The sequence below is a fragment of the Bactrocera tryoni genome, chromosome 5 (assembly GCF_016617805.1).
Source record: "Bactrocera tryoni isolate S06 chromosome 5, CSIRO_BtryS06_freeze2, whole genome shotgun sequence".
In the NCBI taxonomy this organism is placed as follows: Eukaryota; Metazoa; Arthropoda; class Insecta; order Diptera; family Tephritidae; genus Bactrocera; species Bactrocera tryoni.
Window position 1 is genome coordinate 1,435,477 of NC_052503.1, and position 20,670 is coordinate 1,456,146.

Sequence of the window (20,670 nt, forward strand, 5' to 3'; positions counted from 1 at the left end):
TAATGCAAGTTAACTTTTTTTAGATGGAAATGACACCGCTGCGCCGGCGCAAGTGTTTCGGCACCGCATACATATATATGTATATATGTGTGTGTGCATATGTGTATCCACTGGCACGCTTTGAGCGTGCACGCAGCGCCAACAGGAGTGGCCTTCAATTGAACTTGTTGCGTCACAATAATTACTAGTTTTATCTTTTTTACTTATAAATATTTAGTGTTTTTGCTAAGCCTAAAGTTAGAATTGATTTGTGTTGCTCTTCAAGGTTGGCATTCATGATTTTTGAATTTTCGAAAGCTAATGGAATTATAGTTAAATTTTATTTAAATATTTTTTTGTCCAAAGTGTTGACTATTTCAAATACATTTTTTGTACCAAATTTGAATTTTTTATAGTGAAAAAGTCTAAAGTTAAATAAAAATTTTTCTTTACTGCTAGTTTCGAGAAACAAATGAAATATATTCACGTTTAATACTGGCCGCGGGGCAGAAGAATTGCTTGGCGTAGATTTTCGCTCTTTTTAGCCATTTGCTTTTAGCCATTTTTTGGACGTTTTTCAATTTCCGCATTTAATTTGTTTGCATAACATTTTGTTTTCGTAATTTTGACTAGGTTAGGACGTTTTTTGATTTTCATATGTATAACTGGGTTTAAGTTTTCGAGTTTTTGTGCTTTTATACGCAAAACTCCCTTGAAATGTGATTTCCTAGGTTCGCACTTAGGTGTATGTTTGCGCGTATGTGTAGGTGTGTAGCTTTATCTCCGATGCCACCAATAGTTTAGAGCATATGTATGATATATGTCTCCTTTAATGGTGGTTCAAATGCTCCAGTCACACTTCACTTTGCATGCAATGCACACTCGAGTCCTGCGAAAGTTCATCCATGGACGATTCTAAATTGAGAGATGAAAAGAAAAGAAGTGGGTTATAGGCGAAGTTAATATAAAATGTAACGGATAGTAATAAAAATTCAGTTAAGCAAAATTTGTACTACTTTTGGAAATTTTCAGCAATTGTTAAAGTTATATTTTTTCATCGAATTTCAAGTTATTCAAAAATTTAGTTTATATTATCAAAGTTGCTTCTTTTGAAAAAAATATGGTTTCAATGTCAATGCCAGAAATGACACAGATTGGAAAAACTTATATATTGATTCTTTACAAAATGTATGACATAAGTCAAAAATATAAATTTAATGCAGACTAATGACAAATAAATTTAATCCAATAGCCAGGGTTCAAATTTTAGCTCTTGACAGCTTCAACTGTGCAAAGTGATAATTTTTTGAACAATTTTTAAAAAGATTTAGTTTTGAGTTATGACATTATTGAAATAAACGAGCGTTTCAACTATTTCCGGTTAAAGAAAAATCAAATTTAATAGTAATTTAAATTTTCATAAACTACTACTAGACTAGTGCAAAAGGCTTTGAAAATGATAAAAATGGAAGAAATTCATAGAAATGAAATACAATATGTTTTGGACATAAGAAGGTAAATTTCCTTAAAATTTCATGAAAGATAAAAATTAAAAAACCCAAAAATCTCGGTTATTTATTTTTTTCGCATAAATTTTGAATAATGTGAAAAAAGTTTATATACAAAAGTTATAGACCTTTTCATTGCCTACAATATTGTCATATAGCATTTCATTATAGGAGTCCTAGTTTTGCCGGAAATCGAGATAAATTATTTTTAACCATTAAAATTTCAACCACGCCCCTCCCGTTCTTTTTCCCTACTACGGATCGCATGCAAATTATTTTTGCCATAATGTTTGATATTTTAGTAGGATGAAACCGGTCGGAAAGGTTTCATCCTACTAGGAAAATTTTTATTTTTAAAAAATGTCTCCAGTGGCCTATTCCACTTATAAAACTATTTTTTGAAACAAATACACTAAAATTTTAGTAATTATATCACAATTAAATTTTTTTGACTCACCATGCGTTGGATATAATCCCTTTGAGTTGCCGTTCAAGTGCATAGCATTCTGGGCGTTATTCTGAAATGAATACGTTAACTGCAGGTTAATATGGCGGGCAAATGAGCTTCCTTCGGGTTCACGCACTGCAAATAGAAATGAAGATAAAATATAAGAAATCGAGATTTTGAAGTTTTGAAGTTTTTAATTTAAGTATATTAGTAAATTCTAAATATTTGGCGAATAGGTTGCAACGACATTTCATGCAGATGAATGCATACTATATATGTAAGTGGTAAAACTATGACGTTATTAAAATATATGCTCTTTAATACAAAACATGTTATGAAAATGGGAATGGTAATTGTATTTAAGCGGTTAGTTCACTTGAGATATATTAATGAATTGAATTATTTCGTTTCCACGATTGTATTGCTTCTATAAACGCCAGTGAAGTTTTTTATAATATAAGCTTAGCCTTCTGCAAACTTAAAAATCCTTCTTATTACATTATCCTGTCAGCCTACTCTATTCGCTCCCTGCTCTTTGCAGTCACCCAGTGAGAATGGAAATAAAATGCAGCGCGGCTACCGCTAGCAAGTGTCATAAGTTCCCGTGGCGCCTTAACAAGATTGCATCATTGCTAGTTTAGCAGCACCGACATCGCCGGCAACACATGATTACCCTTTATGTTTATATTATATTAATTAATATTTTAAAATTGCCAAATGACTCCGTCGGTTTTGCATATTTTCCAATTTAAACGATAACCAAAATTACTGGCGCCGTACTTCTAGAAATTGTTAGCCAATATTCTCGCCACAAGTCAAGTGAAAGAAGATAGTCGTAATGGTACAAAAATGCTGTAGGAGGAATTTTATCTGTAAGCATTAGTGTTTAGATAAAAACAAGTTACATTTCGACCAGATTGCAATCCAGTCAAATTGCACGGTTTTTGATTTGGCTTTGTTTGGAACCTCCAGCTGAAATATTAACTATTTGGTTTGTGATTTAATAGTTTCTTTTAAAACTTGTTGGGGTGGAAGGTGATTTTCTAAAAGCTTGTGTCAGAAATATTGAAATAAATACTCTGCAATAATGAGTTTGAAATTGTGTATTTAACAAATTCATATATCAAAATAATGTATTCATATTCTTCTTTCAATGCAGAAATGTTATGGAGCTAAGGAAAGTCTCAATACGGAGCTTCTTATTTCCAACAATTGTACATCATTTCCTAATCTAAATAGATAAATATATTTCCATATAATATGTATCCTTATATATAAATGTAGTAGTATCTTTCATATTTGCATATGCAATAAGACATTTCTGCCTTAAAGGTCATAAAAATACCAATTAACAACAAAACTGTCGAAACTCAAAATTAACTAGTTTAAAAAAGATCAGAATAGTACCAGTTATACAATCATTTGCTATTAAGTTATTTCACTTGCTTAAAATATTTTAATTTAAAAAATGTTTCAAGTGAAAATGACTTTTTCTTAATATTTATTACATCTTTACCCCGAAGTAGTATTATTGATCGCAAGCGAACTAAATCTTTAAATTATAAGAAGATAGATCTCTTACCTTAATATTAAATAGTTTAACTAAAACTGACAATTTATTTATAGAAAAAATGCTGCAAAGCATGTTGGGCAACTAACTACTCTTGGACCTCTTGAACTGTCTTATTACTGCTGGGTCTGCTTCAACTTATGTGAATCAACGCTTAAGTCGCCTATTAGCCATTTCTATGCTAAGTGCCAGCGACAGAAAAATGAACAAGCATACATGCGAATGCACACCTTTTGGATTACTTTTACTAAACAACGACTACGACTACAACTACAACAACTACTTACTTTTATTCTTACCAGCATGAATGTGTTTTTTCTGTCGCGCTCGCGAATTCTGAAACCAAACTTGCGTCACACGCTTACTGAGACCGGTTACCGAGGCGATGCGCTCCAAATCCTGTCCATCCGGATTACTGTCGATCTGAAAGTTGGCCTGCAGCACCTGCAGTTGCTCCTCGGTGAAGGTGGTGCGTACGCGTTTCGTTTTACTTTTATGATAGCCATCACCATCACAGCCGTCTAATGCGTTGAATGCGTAGTGCAACAAAAATGGTGTTGTTGATGTGCGTGTGTGTGCGGATTGAAGCGCCAGCGCCAATGTAATCAAGTTAATCGATAGAGTTATCAGCGAAAGCAGCAGCGGCAGCATCAGCCGCATCGTTATTAGAATTGTTGAATGCCCAAAAATGCAGTGACCGAGTGCGGATTAACGGTAAAAGAAATAAACGGTAAAGAGGAATTGTTATTAGTGCGATTGGATGATTGCAAATATTCGAAGAATTGAAATAAAAAGTATTTTTTGTGTCCTTTGTTATTACATTACATTATTACATAAGTTTTTATTGAAATTTCACTAGCCTTGGAGTTCTATGACATTGGTGGCGCCATGTTAACATGTATTTAGAAGATGGAAGATTTAACTAAATTATGCAAAAATACACACATGAGCATAAATATACAAAAATGATTGCGAAATATTTCAGAATTCTATTTTTGATACAAATGCATGCATGCCTGTGTCATAGAGGAAATTGAGTTTCAGCTTGGTGCCTTTCACCTTTAATTACGATTTCAAATGCCATCAATATAACTCAACTTTTTTTGTGTTCATGTGAAATTTGATCTCAATATGTCAATTAGGTTGTGATTGGCTGATTTTTTCCATACAAAAATAAAAATAAGAACGCGTTTGCTTGAAATTTTCAGTTTCCTTTGGAACTAAGGCTACGGATTCATTGAAATAGCCCAATATAATTCTTACTAAAAGTGTCATATCAATACAATGATGTTCCAATATCAGCTGAAACTAAAAATAGAGTCTAGGAACTAAGCATTTGATTGGAAATATTAATTTTTTCTGAAGTGATATTACGCAAGAGAATTTTTTTTTTAATATTAACTTAAAATGCAAAGCTTTATAGTATTCCAGCACTTTAGCTTATACTCTTCAAAGCTACTAAAGACTTAAAGTCTCTACAGAGAACCACTTAAAAATGTATTTAAGCACTCCCGTTGCCTTGGGGTGTTTAAGCACACCATGCGTTGCACGTTGCAGCGTTTAAACCCAAAATGATTGCACACAACCAGCAAAGTGGCAAAGTGCCGTAGAAGCAAATGCCATAAAACTGGCACTTTTAAGCTTTTGTAGGCCTCACCGTTGGCCCGCATTGCAAACAAATATGATAATACGAGTGCCTAAGTATATGGCAGAGGATACTAAGCTGCTGCGCTATTAAGTAATGTGTGTAGTAGAAGCCCCCAACACACACACACACACACACACAAGTACTTGAGTTTGAGCAAACTGTAGACAAAGTTGACACAAACTGTTGTGGACCTCAAACCACACACACATATATGTATATATATACGTATTTATGTATATGTACGTATATTTGTGACAACATTGTTTTTTCGAGTGCTTCGGTTGCTTTTGTTTTTGTCTGACTGAAAGCCATGCAATCGCATGCAATTTAGGGCTTAAAAGTGAGCGGCACACAAACGCAAAAGTGCAACGAGCGAAGCGCAAAACTTGCTGTGCAATGCTGCCAACCTGTGGAAGTGCATAAACACCGAGAGTGTTGCGCTGCCCCTCTGTGGACCACAGCAAAAACCACGGCTACCGGCGCATGCATATTCCATGGCAGACATGTCAATGCTGGAGCTCATAAAACAAATGAATGCGTGGGTGTGAACACGTGTGTGTTGATGTGTATGCATGTACTTGGATGTCAACGTTTTCAACCGTTAGCTTGTTTGTGACGTCACATTTGACATGCGTTGTTTTGACATGGTTCTTATTAGTCAAACGTGGCGGCCAGACGAGTGCAGAAGCCAGCAAATATACAAACACACTGACACATAGCACATGCACGCACACATACATACATATTTTGGCCATATTTTGCTTCCAAGCCGCATGGATGTGCGTATAAAAGTGTGTGGCGCGCAGTCAGCCAGTCAATTCTTCTTGCCAGGGATGCCAGCTGCCAATGTTGCCATCCTAAATATGTGTACGTGTCTGAAATGTGCGAGTGTTTTGGATGCCGCAGCCGACGCCACCCACCTGGCATCCAAAATGCTCAACTGCAGCGCAGTCTGTGTTTTTTGTGATGGAGTCTGCTGTCATAGACTCTACACATCCGTTGGTAGTGGCTTTTCTAAGCATTCACACCGAATTCGTCACGGCTAGATTCCGAGCTTTTCGAAATGTTTCGTTGGTGTTTCATATTTTGCTTTTCGCATGTGTGTGGGTTTGTGTGCGTTAAAGGGAGTCTGCACTTTTGTCATTGCCACAATAAGTCGGCTTCAATAATCGTTGCATGAATTACTGTTTACTTTGGCAAGTGCTGCAAGTGGTGTCGGAGCTTACCGCTTTCTAAGCCTTAAAGTGAGCGCGCCCTTGTGTGACAATAATGCCGATTATGCCGTGCAACTGTTCTTAGCTGGACATTTACTGGACTAAAACGCATTTTAAAGATTCTATAAATACTCTAGTCTAGCGCAGTTAGAGTGTTTCAAGTCCTTCAGTTACTAGTCAAAGTCATGCGAGAGACTGGGATGTTGACAGAAGAGCTCCTTAAATCCAATTATATGTCCAATAGCAAATTACAAAAATACATTTTTTTATAAATATATCGAATGTATTATTCGTATATTTGAGAATATTCTCCGAAAATTTGAAATTAATCTGGCAAATAGTTTCGGAGTTACGCGCTCACTTGTAAGTATTTTTTCTCTTCGTCAGCGGTGTCAAAACTTTGAATGCGTTTTTCTCTAAAAGTTAAAAAGAAACTTTTTGATGTGAAGCAGCCATTTTGTCAAAAATCAGAATTATGGCTAGTCCTTCCATTATTACTTGCGCTCATTTATTGTAATGATAATTTTCTTCCAGGAGATCGGCAACGGGATCAAGGGAATTATAAATGTTGGCAATAATACCAGCTATTTAAAAAAATATTAGAAGCCGGGCGTTAAGATAAGAACTCTATGCAAGATTTGTATAGCAATACTCTTAAAGAGGAATTGATCAGCTTCAGCCAAATGTGTGGCAAGTTTATTGGAGCCGGTTTTGCGGATATTGCTTCTAGAAAAAATTTAAAATTAGTCTAAAGAAGGGTGTGGTGAACAAGAACAAATCTATATGGAAAGGGCAAGAGATCTGTTTTCGAAGTATTTTGAGTATTATACCCGGATAACCTAAAATAACGAATCAGCACTTTAAAGCTAAGAAAAGGAAGATGCATACATATAAGAACCATAAACCCCTTATTGCTGAGATTCTTTAACAAAAATAATACGAGCCTTATTGACTTTTCGTTAGAGCAAGGACCAAGCCAACAGATTGGTTAAAAAATTTGGGGAGGCGCCGTACAAAAACTCCAACCAAAAGTAAAAATAGTGCAATCAAGTACATTTTTGACTTAAAAAAAAAATTGGGTTATCACTATTTTTGTGCAGCAGTTAAGTTGCACCCATCTTACATTCAAAATCCAAATATTGGTAGATTTTTTATTTGAATAATAAAAATGATCGGAGTATTTGAATACCAAAAAACCCAATTTATAGAATTCCTCCGGCTCACTTAAAGTAGCATAAAAAATTAGCTCTTCAAAAAATTCGCAAGTGGTCGCACTTACCGTCACTTGATGTGGTGCCACCCTCGACCGTTTCCAGGTAATGCGCCTTACACAGCACTCGATCGTCTATCAGAGCAAATTGTTCGCCGGTGGAGAGTTGTCGTCCACACTGATCGCACGCGAAACACGCCAAGTGGAAGACGAGGTCACGTGCGCGACGCACCCAATCCGTCGCCGAGATGCCACGACAGCACTTTGAGCATTTTGCGCCGAAGCGTCTGAAAAATAAATGAAATGCAAGCAAAAATAAACATAAGTATGTAGGAGTACAAATCAAATGCTAGTGACACAGTGAAAATATTTTAAGTTGAGCCTACTTTAAGGCGTTAAGACGCGGATTAAATTCAATGCACGCCATTAAGTGCGTTTGGTGAAAAAGTTAAAGTGTTTAGCTTAAGCTTTAAGCAACAACGTAAAGCGCAAGTGCCTGTGCATTTGTATAACGGCAGTTACGTGTGTAGCTGTGTCGAGTTTGAGATTCAGCAAATCATGTCGCAGCATTCAAATCAGGCTGACTGATGCGCGAAGTGCGCGCACTTGTCACCGGAAGTGGCATGAGTGAGTGCGCTGGATTGCGTCTGTGTGTATATGTGTGCATATGCCTGTGTCTGTATTGACATTTTGGCTTACAAGCGCACACACATATGCGTCGTTATTTTCATCGCTGTTCGCCTCGTCACACTTCTTCACTTGACACTTTTCGAAATGAGTCTGCAATTTACAACGCGCCGATCCGGATTCGGCAGCGCACACCTCAGCTGGCAGATAAAAACGAAGGTGCGTGCGTGTGCGCTCAATCGCTTTGGCGACATCTGCATCAATGACTCGATTGTGTATCTTATAGATAAAAGTTGAGAAAAAAAACTAAAATTAAAGCAACAATATTTATGCTGTGTTATTCTCAGTTGGTCGCTTGTTTGGTGCGACTGGCACGTTTGTGTAACAACAACATCAACAACCAAAGCAACACCATCGATATCAGCAACACGAATGAACAACAACAATCAACTTAAAATTCTTAGCTTGGAGAATAAATATTTTTACAACCGCATCAGTCATTTTCGTTTCATCTCTTTCAGTAAATCAACAACAACAAGCGTGCACTGCTTTGAGCATTGCCTTACTGCCTTGGCCCAGCAGTCAACTCTGCAATGTATTTATCTTTACCCATACAAACAAATGTGTGTGTGTGTGTGCGACTGCTCGGTCGTGGCCAACTGGTCCGTGGGGACATTGCTGCTGTAAAGGCCGCAGCAGAGGCGCAGCCACCGTCTTTGGGGACACCTTCCGCGACGGAGCGCAATTGTACCGACTCATGCCACTCAATGGAACTGAAAATTCAAAGTGACAGTAGAGAGATAGTGTGTGAAAAAACATGAAAATAAAGTTAAATAAACACGCTTAAATAATACAAAAACAAAAATAAACAAGCTCACATAGTCGTTGAAGCGAGTGGAAGGCAAATCGAAGCGAAAATCTACTTTATGAACATTACTAGCTTTGCATTTAATATTATTTTGTTTTTGTTGTCTTTACGCTTACTTATGCTGCTTACGCACACAAACGCATGCGTATATCTACATGTGTACATATGTATATAGTTTTTGTGTTTATTTTATTTCTTTGCGTTGTTATGTATTTTTGAACTTTTTTATTTATTTTTGAGCTTAAAGTGTTGAATCAAATGCTCTTAGCTGCGTTACATTTAAAAGTTTAGAAAATATTTTCATATCATACTTTTGAGTTCGTTTATATCTTGGGGAGTGTGGGAAAATATTTATTCTTCACCTGAGTATATGGTTTCCATTTATGGTGACATAAATACAAATGCATACAAATATTACAAACAATGACAATTATTGAATGTTTTCTTTTTGTAGTTGTTGTTTCTTATAAATTTGTCCAGTCAGTTATGAAAACAGATGCCAATTGAAGCAGAAATATGGCGAGTTGAGAGCCATTTGCTAAAGGGAAATTTTGCCGAAAGCTTAACAATAAAACAAAATCCCAAACCAGAAATTTAACTTTCGAAATCTTGATATCACGACAATTGTGTAATAAAAATATTTTCGGAAATAGTTTCATAATTATATAAACTTTAAAGAAATTTTAAAAGTTTTTAAGTATTTGTTTTATAGAGTACAAATATAATGATCCGACTTAGGTCAAATATTCTCCAGTTTGTTCGAATATGAAGTGAATGTTGAGAATAGAGGTCCATCAAATCCACCAAACACAAAAGTCAAATCTTCTCAACTCTGAATCCTGGCTTGGCTACGGTTCGTACCTCGATATTCGATCGATATTCTCAATAATTGGCCTTCCGCAGCGTGGTACATCTTTAAAATAAAAATTACAAGAACTAGCCATAACTGCGCTAGATCTGCTATAACAGTGGCAACACCAATATTATTCACATTTTTAGCCACCTGGTTTAAGCTTTTGCCGTTATCGAAGAAAAAGTCTACTGATGTTTAATCGCAACTTCTTGGAAGCTATTCAATATCATAATTACTTGAAATAATCGAATCTTCAAACTTTTCTCGCAATATTTCGGGTTTTCACGCACTGTGTGCCACTTAGTCCCGTCTTGTTGGAACCAGATATTGTCAAGACCAACTTCTTCCAATTGGGGTTATCGTCGATCAAGACCGTTCTCTATTGACAATAACGGTGTCACCAGCTTCAGTTCGAAAGAAGTACGCATCGATGATTCCACCAGATAAAAAACCAAACCAAACCAGTCTGACAAATTAGGTGAATGTAATGGATGTTCATGAGTGGTGGATTTTCTTCGCAACAGAATCGACAGTTTTGTTTAATTTCTGCAGTACTCAGGTGAAAGTGAGCTTCATCGGAAAAAATAATTTTCTTAAAAACTCGTTATCGGTTTCGAGTTGTTCCAAGGCAGAATCAGCAAGTATACGAATGCAAATCCTTTTGCAAAATCCGCCAGGTTGTGGATTGAGACAGTCCCAATTCTTGGGAACGTCTTTGAATCGACAAATTGCGGTCTTCAGCAACATTTCGAGCTTGTTTTTCTTATAACGGTGCATTTGTGCTTCGAATGAACAAAATCGGGTAAAAACTTGCACTAGACCCCATATAACTAACAAGCCTCATGTACTAGAAGTTACTCTCTGGCTTTAATTTTTGCAAGTTTAGAGTATGAAATGTTCGGTTATACCCGCTTTCTTACTCTTTTTGATAATAAAATTTAACAATTTGTCATTCTTGTTACAGATCACGACATATTAATGTTGCCGAAATTAAACTTAGAAATCATATAATCTCTGTAAACTAAGGACAGAGTCAAAACAGGCTCGGTAACAGTCTGCCTTAATAAATTCACACACAACACAGTTACATATTATTTAGCACAGACATGCATGCATATTCACTGATATCCCTACATGTTTTTAAGTATGTGTTATGCTCTCTCGCATTGCCGGTTAATACTTACTTGCCATAGTCTGCTTTACAATAGACTTGCCGTTCGCGGATGAAACACGATTGCTGTCGGTCGAGCGGGCATTGACAGATGCAACAGCGCAAACAGGTGGCATGCCACGAACAACCGCCAACCTCGAGAAAAAACCGATCCGAGATTGGCTCCCCACATGCCGCGCAAGAACGCAGCTCAGTCTGTAAGGAGAAAATGAAAAAATATATGTTTTATTCTAGTAAATTATTTAGTAATGTAAAAGAAAATCTAAATCTATTTGTAAATGAAGGCGCTTTGGGGAATGGGGACGTAAGTGAAAATGGCATTAATCTATAATGAACTAGATGAAGAGTCGCTTGGATTTCAGCAATAATTTCTAAATGAGAGGTGTAAGTTCGCCTAACCATGTAAAAAGGTAGGAGAATAGTATGTTTTTACTAAAAACGATACAAGGTGCGTTTCAAAGTAAACAGGGATTTTTTTAATTTAGCGCACCCTCGTGGCGCCATCTATATGTATCTATACTGGTGCGTTAGAATCTGCTATCTTTATCGATTGTCCAGTGAGAATTTCATGAGATTTCATTGATTGGAAGTGAGGTTATTGCGTTTTAAGTGTCAGTATGTTTGTGTCATCGGTGCGAAAATGAGCTTCGAACAAAGAGCCAACATTAAATTTTGTTTTAAAATTGGTAAAACTTTTACCGAAACGTTTCAATTGATGAAATAAGTTTATGGCGAACATTTGGGCTTACGAGAGGTATGTGCACGGTTTCCACGCGAAGATGAAAGTTGGCGTTTGTTGCACGATAATGCGCCGTTTCATCGATCGACGCTTGTGAACGATAATTTGACCAAAAATCACATTTTAACCATTAACCACTCCCCGTATTCACCTGATATGGCACCGTACAACCTTTTCCTTTTCGGAAAAATGGATTTGCCTATGAAAGAAAAGCGTTATGCAGACGTAGAGGCCATTCAAAAGGCTTGCACCGGCATACTGGCGGCCATAACGATTAACGAGGTAAAACACTTGTTCGACAGGCTTTTGGACCTTGCAAAAATCTGTATAAGCAGAAGGAGATTATTTTGAATACAATAAATTGATTTTGCCGAAAAAAACATTTCTTATGTTGCTAACAATATTTAATTATTTTACTAATATCATTTAACTTTACCAAGAAAAATAATATTTTCTAACAACTTGAATCCCAAAAAATGTCTTCAAAATATAAATTTTGATTTCGCTTTTTTAGACAAACTCATTACACAATCGGAAACCTAATACATACATAGTGTAAATAGAATTAACAGTTTTACACAAAATATGTTGACAAATCTACGATAAAGTTACTCCCGACTGACTACACAATTTTTTATCATAAATTAACCAAACTCAATTCCGCTAGATCCCCTAAGTTAAGAAATACGCGAATTTTATGTTAATCATTGGCGTAATAACTGCCATAAATTTGAGGTTTCAGCTATAGCGACAGAGAAAGAGAGAGAGCAAAGACATAAATTTGTGGTATAACTGTGGAATCGCTGCATAACATTAGAACGTTGGCATTTAGCTGTCGGCAGCGTTCGTGATTTTTATGTGGCATGTGAAGTCGGCGAAGTCGTTGGTTCCTCATTTAGATGTTGTTTATGGTTAACTCTACTCGTATGGAAGAATTTCTTTATTAGCTTCATAAAGCGTTACGAATATTTATGAAGCGGCTAAATGTTGCACAAACATGGCTAAACAAACGAAACTGTTAATCTAGGCTTAAATGGGGAGCAGAGGTCTAGAGAATTGTAGATTTGTGCACGTAAAATCGTAATATGTCAAATGTAAGTAATGCGGTTATGCGTGTAATCCGAAGGTGGTAAAGCGAAGAACATTAAGCAATTTGCACAAAGTAACGGTAGTTATTCGGAAAACAAAAACTTAACTTCAGCGTGTTCCTATAAGAAAACACATACTGGAACCTCATCCCGTCTTTCCCATAAATTAGGACAACAATAGGCTTTTGGCTTTAAACATTTCATTAAATTCAAGTTAAAACATAAATTCGAGACTTTTTATGTTAATTACAATTGGAAATGTTGTTGACTTTTGCATCGACGGATTTTCAAGTTCAAAAAGTAATATTTTATACTTAAAAGCTTATAAGGAATTTTGTGTTATCGACACAAATTTCAAGTAGCAAATTCAGTCGTAAATATTCAAATTTCTCGTGGGCTTTAAATTTGTTTAAATTTTTGTTGTCTTTGAAATTTTCATTTAATTTTTATTGGTTTTATTTATTTTTATTTTTTAATTTTTAAAATTGGCGCCCAAGGTTATTTACGATGTCTCGGCCATTAGCCAAATGGGGTTGTAAATATTTCAAAGTGTTCTTTATGTATATTATTTTACGAATATTTTAGTGTAATTTAAATTTGATAGAAATTCATTTCATATATAAAAATTAATTTCATATATTTGACATTAACAGTTTAAGTCCTTGAGATTAAAAAAATTATTATTAATAGATTTCTTCCCTTATGTACTTGTTTGATTAGATAAAGTTCTTTTATGTTCTAGAAAGACTATTAAGAACCCTTTCGCTGTAGCTTTGATTTTCAAAACCCCCAAGCCGAAAAATTATCTTAACTGAAAATTTTCAAAAATGTTAAACTTTAGGACATAGGCATATAATAAAAAAGGGAAAAGTAGACACACAAACCTGAAAAAAGTTTTATAAATAAAATAAAGTGACTGAAGCCATTGCTGGACCCCACAACATTTGACAATATATAAATGAACAGAGTGACGAGGATATAACGTAGCTAAGTGTGAACACGTAAGTATGTATGTATGTATGAGCATAGGTACGCGTATTACGGACTCTGAATTAGTTGACGTCCACCATGTTCTCGGGTGATACTTAATATTCTCATGTACTCGTATTTTTTATTGCTACTACTTTATGTTTGATCGCGTGTTTTTGATAAAGCACACACTGGGTTTTGAGCTAACATTCCCTCTGGTATCTATTCGCGTATTCGCGGCCACACAAAAGAAAAAAACAAATACGCTATACAGTGACTCAAAATACTAATCGTACTAGGTACTTTTAGGCTGTGGATTTAACAGAAAGTTTAAAACGTTTTATATGGGAGAATACTTTAAGACAATACAAAACACTAATATATTTTTTGGCTTTTATATTTTAAGAAAAAAACTCGCGACAGACTAAATGTCACTCTTGTGTATTTCACTCATAACAGTGTATCTTTGCACCTAAAATATGTAAATTGGGCGAAGACTAATGGCACGATGTTTGACGTTTTACACCTTAAGGTATTTTCTTGGCTCACTGTAAGCAATAGAAATACCTTCCCATAAATACTTGTAGTTATGTACATATATCTCTTTACCACTCATAATTCCACGCAATTATGTATGTACATATATAGCTGTTTCTATGGCCACTACTGTGTTCATTGGTTTGCCGCCATCCGCCATCCTGCCTAAGTCCCCTTTTATTATCCTGTGTGACATTAAGCGCCAGCAATGCTGTGAGTTGGAATTTTATTACCTTTGTGTTTTTTTATATTTGCTAGTTGGTTTTGTTTCTGGTGTCTACATTTAGTTGTTGCTTTTGCCAAGGGGTCGCCTAAAACGGTTTGGGTTTGTGATGTAATAAATAATTTTGACATGTTTGGTGAGCATAGAAGCATGACTTTTGCATTGCAAACGGCATTGTCTCTATCGCCATTTGTTAGCTTGTCTCGTCTGTGCGTGCATTTGTGTGCGCGTTTATGGCTGCCAGGCGCATGCGCACTCATGGCGCCGTGCTATGTTGGTAATACTAATTGAAAAACCATTTTGTATATGACAATTCGTAAATTGTTGCTCTTGTTTTTACTGCTGTAAATACATATGTTTTTCGTTTTTTTGCTGGTGCTGTGTTATCCTGCGTGTAAACAGGAGCAATTTGCTGTGGTTGCTGGCTGCGGTGAGTTTGAACCCTCCGCACTTAAGCGTGTACCACAAAATATACACATACACACATTCACATATGTACATATTTATATTTGTATATTGCACGTGTGTATGTGTGTATGCCGTTACGTGTCAAAATTATTCATATGCTCGTACCCTGGCATTGTGATGCTAAACAGCACTTGTGCGAGTGGTGACTTCACCATATTGCCGCTGTCAAAAATGATTTGTGCAAAAAAGAAAAACGAGAAAAATGAAATGATATGAAATTGTCTGCCTCCCCTCTCCATGTGCGCTGCTGACTCGTTTGCGGCGGGTAAAATCGGAAAAGACGTTTCGTCACAGATATTTTAACCGTTGTTTTCACATCAGTGCAAACGCCCAACAATTCAGCTGCAACCTCAAAAGTCATCTCGTGCTTTGCCTCACAAACACACACATATACAAACGAACAACCGCTTATTCATGTAAACTTCTGCATCTAGAATCTAGAGCCACTTCAATCTAGTCTACTCGCTTTAAATTCGTTGCGCTACGTTGCCATTTCATACATATTTATCATTTCGTGTGTTTGTTCTTCTCTTATTATTGTTGTTGTTGTTATGTTACATATCTATTTATTATTATTGTTTAGCTTTTCTCGAGCCACAAAATAGCATCGATTAAGTGAAGCGAAGCGACTGTAGTTATCGCTGCTTAATCCAACGCCGTAGTTCTCCGCGTCATCGTTGTGGCTTTTTCTTCGCTTTTTGTCGATTCGAAATTGTTTTTTGATCTTTACCGCTCGCCATTGTTTACCTTAGCAGTTATTCACGTTCGACGGTAAACAGTAAAAATTTGTCAGTTTAACAACAAATACGTGTACTAAGTAACCGACTTAGCTGCAGACACACACACACATACTTAAATATGTATGTATACAGGGGCGTCGCGAGAGGGGGGTGTGGGGGGTGTGACACCCCCCATCAATGAACGAGTCGGCATTTTCGGCCGTTTTAATACCATAACTAAAAATTTGAAAGTTCATTTTGGCAATTCCAGTAAGAGTTGCCAAGTACCCGGAAATTTGTTGTCAAAACGTATTGAATATTTTTAAGATTTTCATCAAAATATATTATTGCACATTAATTTTTACGCCATATCCATTGCGAATTCACTAGCCGGCATTTATGAAAATTCTAACTTTAGTAAAACGCAATAAATAGCTCTATAATTGCGGAAGCAAGCTTTAAAAGAAGAAGAAAAGAGGCTATTATAAAAGAAGTCAATGAAGCGGGAATTTTTCCTGTCATGGCAGACACCACTCCAGACAAATCACATCAAGATCGACTTGCTGTCAACGTTCGGTATGTTCTACAAACTCATGATGGACTTTTGACTGTTGAGCCGCTTCTGAAGATGGATATTGTCCTATCAAAAAAATCGGGCGAAGAGTTGGCTAAAAAAATTGTAGAAGCTCTTAATTCAATGAGGATTTCGATCAAAAAAATTGTTTTCCAGTCCTACGATTTTGCAAAAAACATGTCTGGCAAGTATAAAGGAACCCAGCGAAAATTGTCAGAAAAATGTGAGAAAACTATCCCTTATATACCATGTCATGCTCATCGGATCAACATATTTGTTGAAACATCATGCAATGCAAGTGTTTTGATTAAAGGATTCTTTAACGTTTTAGAAACACTGTACGTTTTTTTTCTGGAAGTACGAAACGTTTTCTTAGTTTTGCGAAAAGAATTAAATGATATTGAGAATGCATTGCAACTGAAAAACCTGTCAATAACACGATGAACTGCTCGGGCTGAAACAGTAAAAGATGTGTGGATTTCTTTCGAAGGTATTGTTAACGCTTTGGAAGTCATTCAAAAAGATTCAGAAAATTTTGATAACAATACACGTACATTAGCTTCTGGTCTGCTTAAAAAAATTGTGGATTTTGATTTTATTAGCTCGTTATTTTTTTGTAAAAATGTAATGTTTAAAGTAAAAAATTTGACAGAAAGTTTGGAAGCCGAGAAATTGAACGTCATTGACGCATTATTGCTGATTGAAAGCACTTAGCGTCATTCACAAATTAACGCATTGCTAGCGTGTTCAGTTGAATTTGCTGAAAAGTGTCAGATCAACCCTGAAAATGACTTTTCGAAACACCACACAACACGCCGTGCTCCGAAGAAATATGACGATAATCCAGCAACTGCTTGTAATTTTGATTTCCAGACATTTTATAGAAAAGAATTCAAAATTGTCCACGAAAATTTCACAAATTGTATTCAAGATAATTTGCAAGAAACTATGTCAACCTTCAAACCCATTCAAGAGATGTTCAGGATTCCAGCTAACAGAAGTAATATTACAATAGAATCTATACAATTTGTTGTGCAATTGGAACCTAAGTTCTTCAGTGAAGATCTAGATTGTATTTTTGCTGAAACACAAATTCTTTTTGATTCATGTAAAGAGTGTAAATCTTTCGATGACATTTCTATAGTAGCGTACAAATTGAGAAAGGTCATTCCTTCTGCGTACAAAATTGTTCATTACATAATGACTGCTCCTGTCACGTCAGCTTCATGTGAACGTTCTTTTAGTAAATTGAAATTTGTTTTCAACGATTTGCGTACAACAATGGGGGATGAACGTTTGAATTCTTTGATGCTGCTTTCTTCTTCAAAGGATAAAGTAGACGAAATCGATCTGCGCGATGTTGTTGGAAAATGGTCAATGTTGAAACATCGCAGAGTGAAAATATAACTCAGAAATTTATATTTTTTGCAATTCAATTTCTTAAGAAAATCTTTTTTTTCCCGCGTAACACGTCGCTGAACAATATATGTATTTTATAATAAGAGAAACATATTAAATGATGATTATACTAATATGTACAATACTTATTTGAGAATAAAATAATGAATTACGCTATTATGTTGTCAAACTTCTCCGTAATACCTTATCAGAAATGAAGATATCCTTATTTGATATATATTTACAAACATATACATTAAATCGGCAAATTCTTTAAATGAGTCGGCATTTCAAAGGGACTCACCCCCCCATGATCTAGATCCTCGCGACGCCCCTGTATGTATATTGACGTGCATTTCTCTGTAGCTCAACTTCAAAGCTTCGCTCTCGTTCAAGTAGCCTTTTTGAACAGGTTCTACTCGCTTGGCGTTGCTGCGCGTCACTTTGAAGTGTCACCCGTCGGTAGCGGGCGTGTGGGGTTATGCCCAACACACTTTTATTATACGGTTGAGTAAAATTTAAGCTGAAGTTGGCGTCTAACGGAATTCAAAAATAGTCAATATCGTTTCCTCAGTTTAAGAATCAAAAAACGTACTGATTAAGAATTTTGTATAGAGAGGCCTACAGGATTGAATTGGAATATCAAAATTGAATTTACAAGAATTTCGAAAAAAATTGGAAAATGGTCACGGCTGTTAAAAATGTTTCGAAGTTTGAAAAAATCTGCCGATGCTTTTTGGGTGTTGATAAATTAAATGTTTAAGTACATTTGCGGGTTTAAGCACGTGTTGTCTTTAATATATGTTAATATCGACCAAGTAAGTTAAGTTATGCTAGTAGTTATGCCACTAAAGCTTATAGTTATCTCCATTTCACGCTAGGTCACATAACTGTCTTGCAATATCAATTTTCTTACACCATCAATAGTTTCCGGAACAGCAATTGAGTTTGGACAACCTTCACGAAATTCGTCTTGCAGCGATCTACGACCTTCATTGAATTCATCATACCATCGATAAACATGGGTTCTTGATGGAGCTTCATTGCCAGACATTGAGCTAAGCAAATCGATGTCGAAAGTTGTAAGCCAAAATTATAGTAAATTGTTCGCGATTTAGTTTCCCTTTTTGGCTAAGATGAATATTTTAAGTTACTATAAGCAACACAAATAGCGCTCGTATATCAAAATCTCCTGAGTATGTAGAACATCAAACTGTTAAATTTTACGATATACATATGTAGTTACAACATTAAGCTTGCCAAATCTGGAAATATAAGAGGAAGCCACGTATTTAGATACCCAGAGTCTCTCCGGGGCTATTAAAAAGCGATTGCCACCTGTATTGTTTTCATTAGACTTTAAAGATTTAATTATAATAGACCACTGAGAACAATATTTTCGAAATATACATATGAAATGTAAACAGAGACTTTTCCATGCAATTGTGATTAGAAGCAAAAAGCTTGCTTTGCGCAAGGAAAAAGAGAGTTTCCAATAAAGTTTATTGGTTCAAGAATTTGTTCACACATTTTCAGAATTCACATCTTTTTAAGGATTCAAGATAAAATTTATTTTTTCTTAAGAAAAAATGATCTTCCTCAACGCATCTAACGTGATATTGCATTCCCACGCTATGCTAGATAGCAGAAAATAAATCATATATGTATATTGCATGGCCTTGAGCTTTGTAACTCAAAATGTATGTATGCGTGTAAACATAAATGTTGTTAATAAAAATTATAAAAAAAATGGAGTGTAAACATACAAATTATACCTTGTAGCTAATAAAATATATCTGTGAAAACAAAGATCTTGCACCAAGAACCTTCGCTGAATTTACAGCCAAAGTATTGCAGCAGCTATGCACACAGCAGTGCCTGCGTGTATATGTGTGTGTGTGTCAGCTTTCTCGCACTTCAATAAAACTGACTTTGCTAAGGTTCAACTAATGAAATATAAACTTATCGAAGGTGTAATAAAATTGACAAGTCGCACACACACCCCTGTAAATATATATGAATATATGTATGCATATATGTACCTATGTAACTATTTATATGATCTTCATCGTACATGGCAAGCTATAAAAAGCAACTTCAATGCAAGTGTAATAAAATGAAATTTTATAAATGTTATAAAAACAGCAAGCGCAAAAGTAATGAATAAATTAGAGAATACAATGAAGGAAAAGATGTTCTGGGAAGGCCATAAAGACACGAGCACGAATCAAACAAATATGGAAATACTAGCATTACAGAAATCCACACTTTTATTATCTAATAAAAGTTTAAACAATACAATAAAAAGTGTGAATACACATACCTACAGTTTATTTGTATTATTTTGTAGGAATTTGTTTGTGTAAAAAAAGACTATCGATACATTATGCTATATTTAATTTTCAAAATAATATTAATTTATTGACGTAAGAGATGTTCTTTTCTGCTATTAAAAATATTTATTTATTATGTGTTCTGGAATTTCGAGGGTTTTAGATTTAAGAAATATTTCTTTCTTGATTTATTACCCCCGTTATTTTGTTGGAGAGCCATAAAAAACGCGCTAGAATAGAAAACTACATATATCTGAAAACACTAAAGAGATTCGGGACTCTTACAGAGTTCTGGGATAGTAACTGATCCTCGTGCCAAAGCTAATGCTGGATCTCGCTATGAGAGCTATGAACCTTGGCACTTTGTGATTCCCAAGACCAAGATTTTGAGCTAAAAGGATTTTGATTGTTGACCTGCGCTGAGTGCCGACACCTAAGCAAGTTGGATAAAGAGATCAAACGCTCCTTGACAAATCACACCTCTCTGAAGGAAGCAGCCGAGTTCATGAAGATTAATTAAAAAAGA

The 20,670-nt window shown here is 35.6% G+C and overlaps 1 protein-coding gene across 2 annotated transcripts in view; it reads right to left on the reverse strand.

Moving 5' to 3' along the window:
• Positions 1–390: 390 nt before the first annotated feature.
• Positions 391–20,670, reverse strand: part of LOC120777604 (LIM/homeobox protein Awh) — a 50,893-nt gene continuing 30,613 nt past the window's right edge. Inside the window, exons 2-6 of one of the 2 annotated variants that reach the window (XM_040109043.1) lie at positions 11,110–11,291; positions 7,647–7,864; positions 3,805–4,026; positions 1,945–2,070; positions 391–894 (exon numbers count right to left, since the gene is read on the reverse strand). In XM_040109043.1, the coding sequence (XP_039964977.1) occupies positions 833–894; positions 1,945–2,070; positions 3,805–4,026; positions 7,647–7,864; positions 11,110–11,291 (810 nt within the window). In that variant the 3' untranslated portion in view covers positions 391–832. Of the gene's footprint in view, positions 895–1,944; positions 2,071–3,792; positions 4,027–7,646; positions 7,865–11,109; positions 11,292–20,670 lie in introns of both variants that reach the window. The other variant, XM_040109042.1, reaches the window with a different exon arrangement.